The 206-nt window shown below is 73.3% G+C and overlaps 1 protein-coding gene across 1 annotated transcript in view; it reads right to left on the bottom strand.

Moving 5' to 3' along the window:
* Positions 1 to 206, bottom strand: part of SLAIN1 (SLAIN motif family member 1) — a 49527-nt gene extending 49321 nt beyond the window's left edge. Inside the window, 1 exon segment of the mRNA XM_041419940.1 lies at positions 1 to 206. Within this exon segment, the coding sequence (XP_041275874.1) occupies positions 1 to 206 (206 nt within the window).

Genomic DNA, 206 nt, shown 5'->3' with positions numbered 1-206 from the left:
GGCGGGGCCAGCAGCAGGTGCGGGCTGGGCGGGCCGGTGGCCACCGCGGCGGCGGCGGCGCGGCTCCGGAGCTGCTCGTTCTGCTTCTCCAGCTTCCGCACCAGCTCCTGCAGCTTCTTCACCTCCAGCTCGGCGCTGACGGCAGAGCCGGCGCCGCTCCCCTTCACCTCCGCCATCATCGCCGGCTTCAGCAAGGCAGCCTCCAT

Source organism: Onychostruthus taczanowskii, unplaced genomic scaffold (assembly GCF_017590055.1).
Source record: "Onychostruthus taczanowskii isolate IOZ18803 unplaced genomic scaffold, ASM1759005v1 scaffold62, whole genome shotgun sequence".
Taxonomy (NCBI): Eukaryota; Metazoa; Chordata; class Aves; order Passeriformes; family Passeridae; genus Onychostruthus; species Onychostruthus taczanowskii.
Note: the sequence above shows the minus strand (reverse complement) of the source record. Positions and strands in the feature narration are given on the sequence as shown.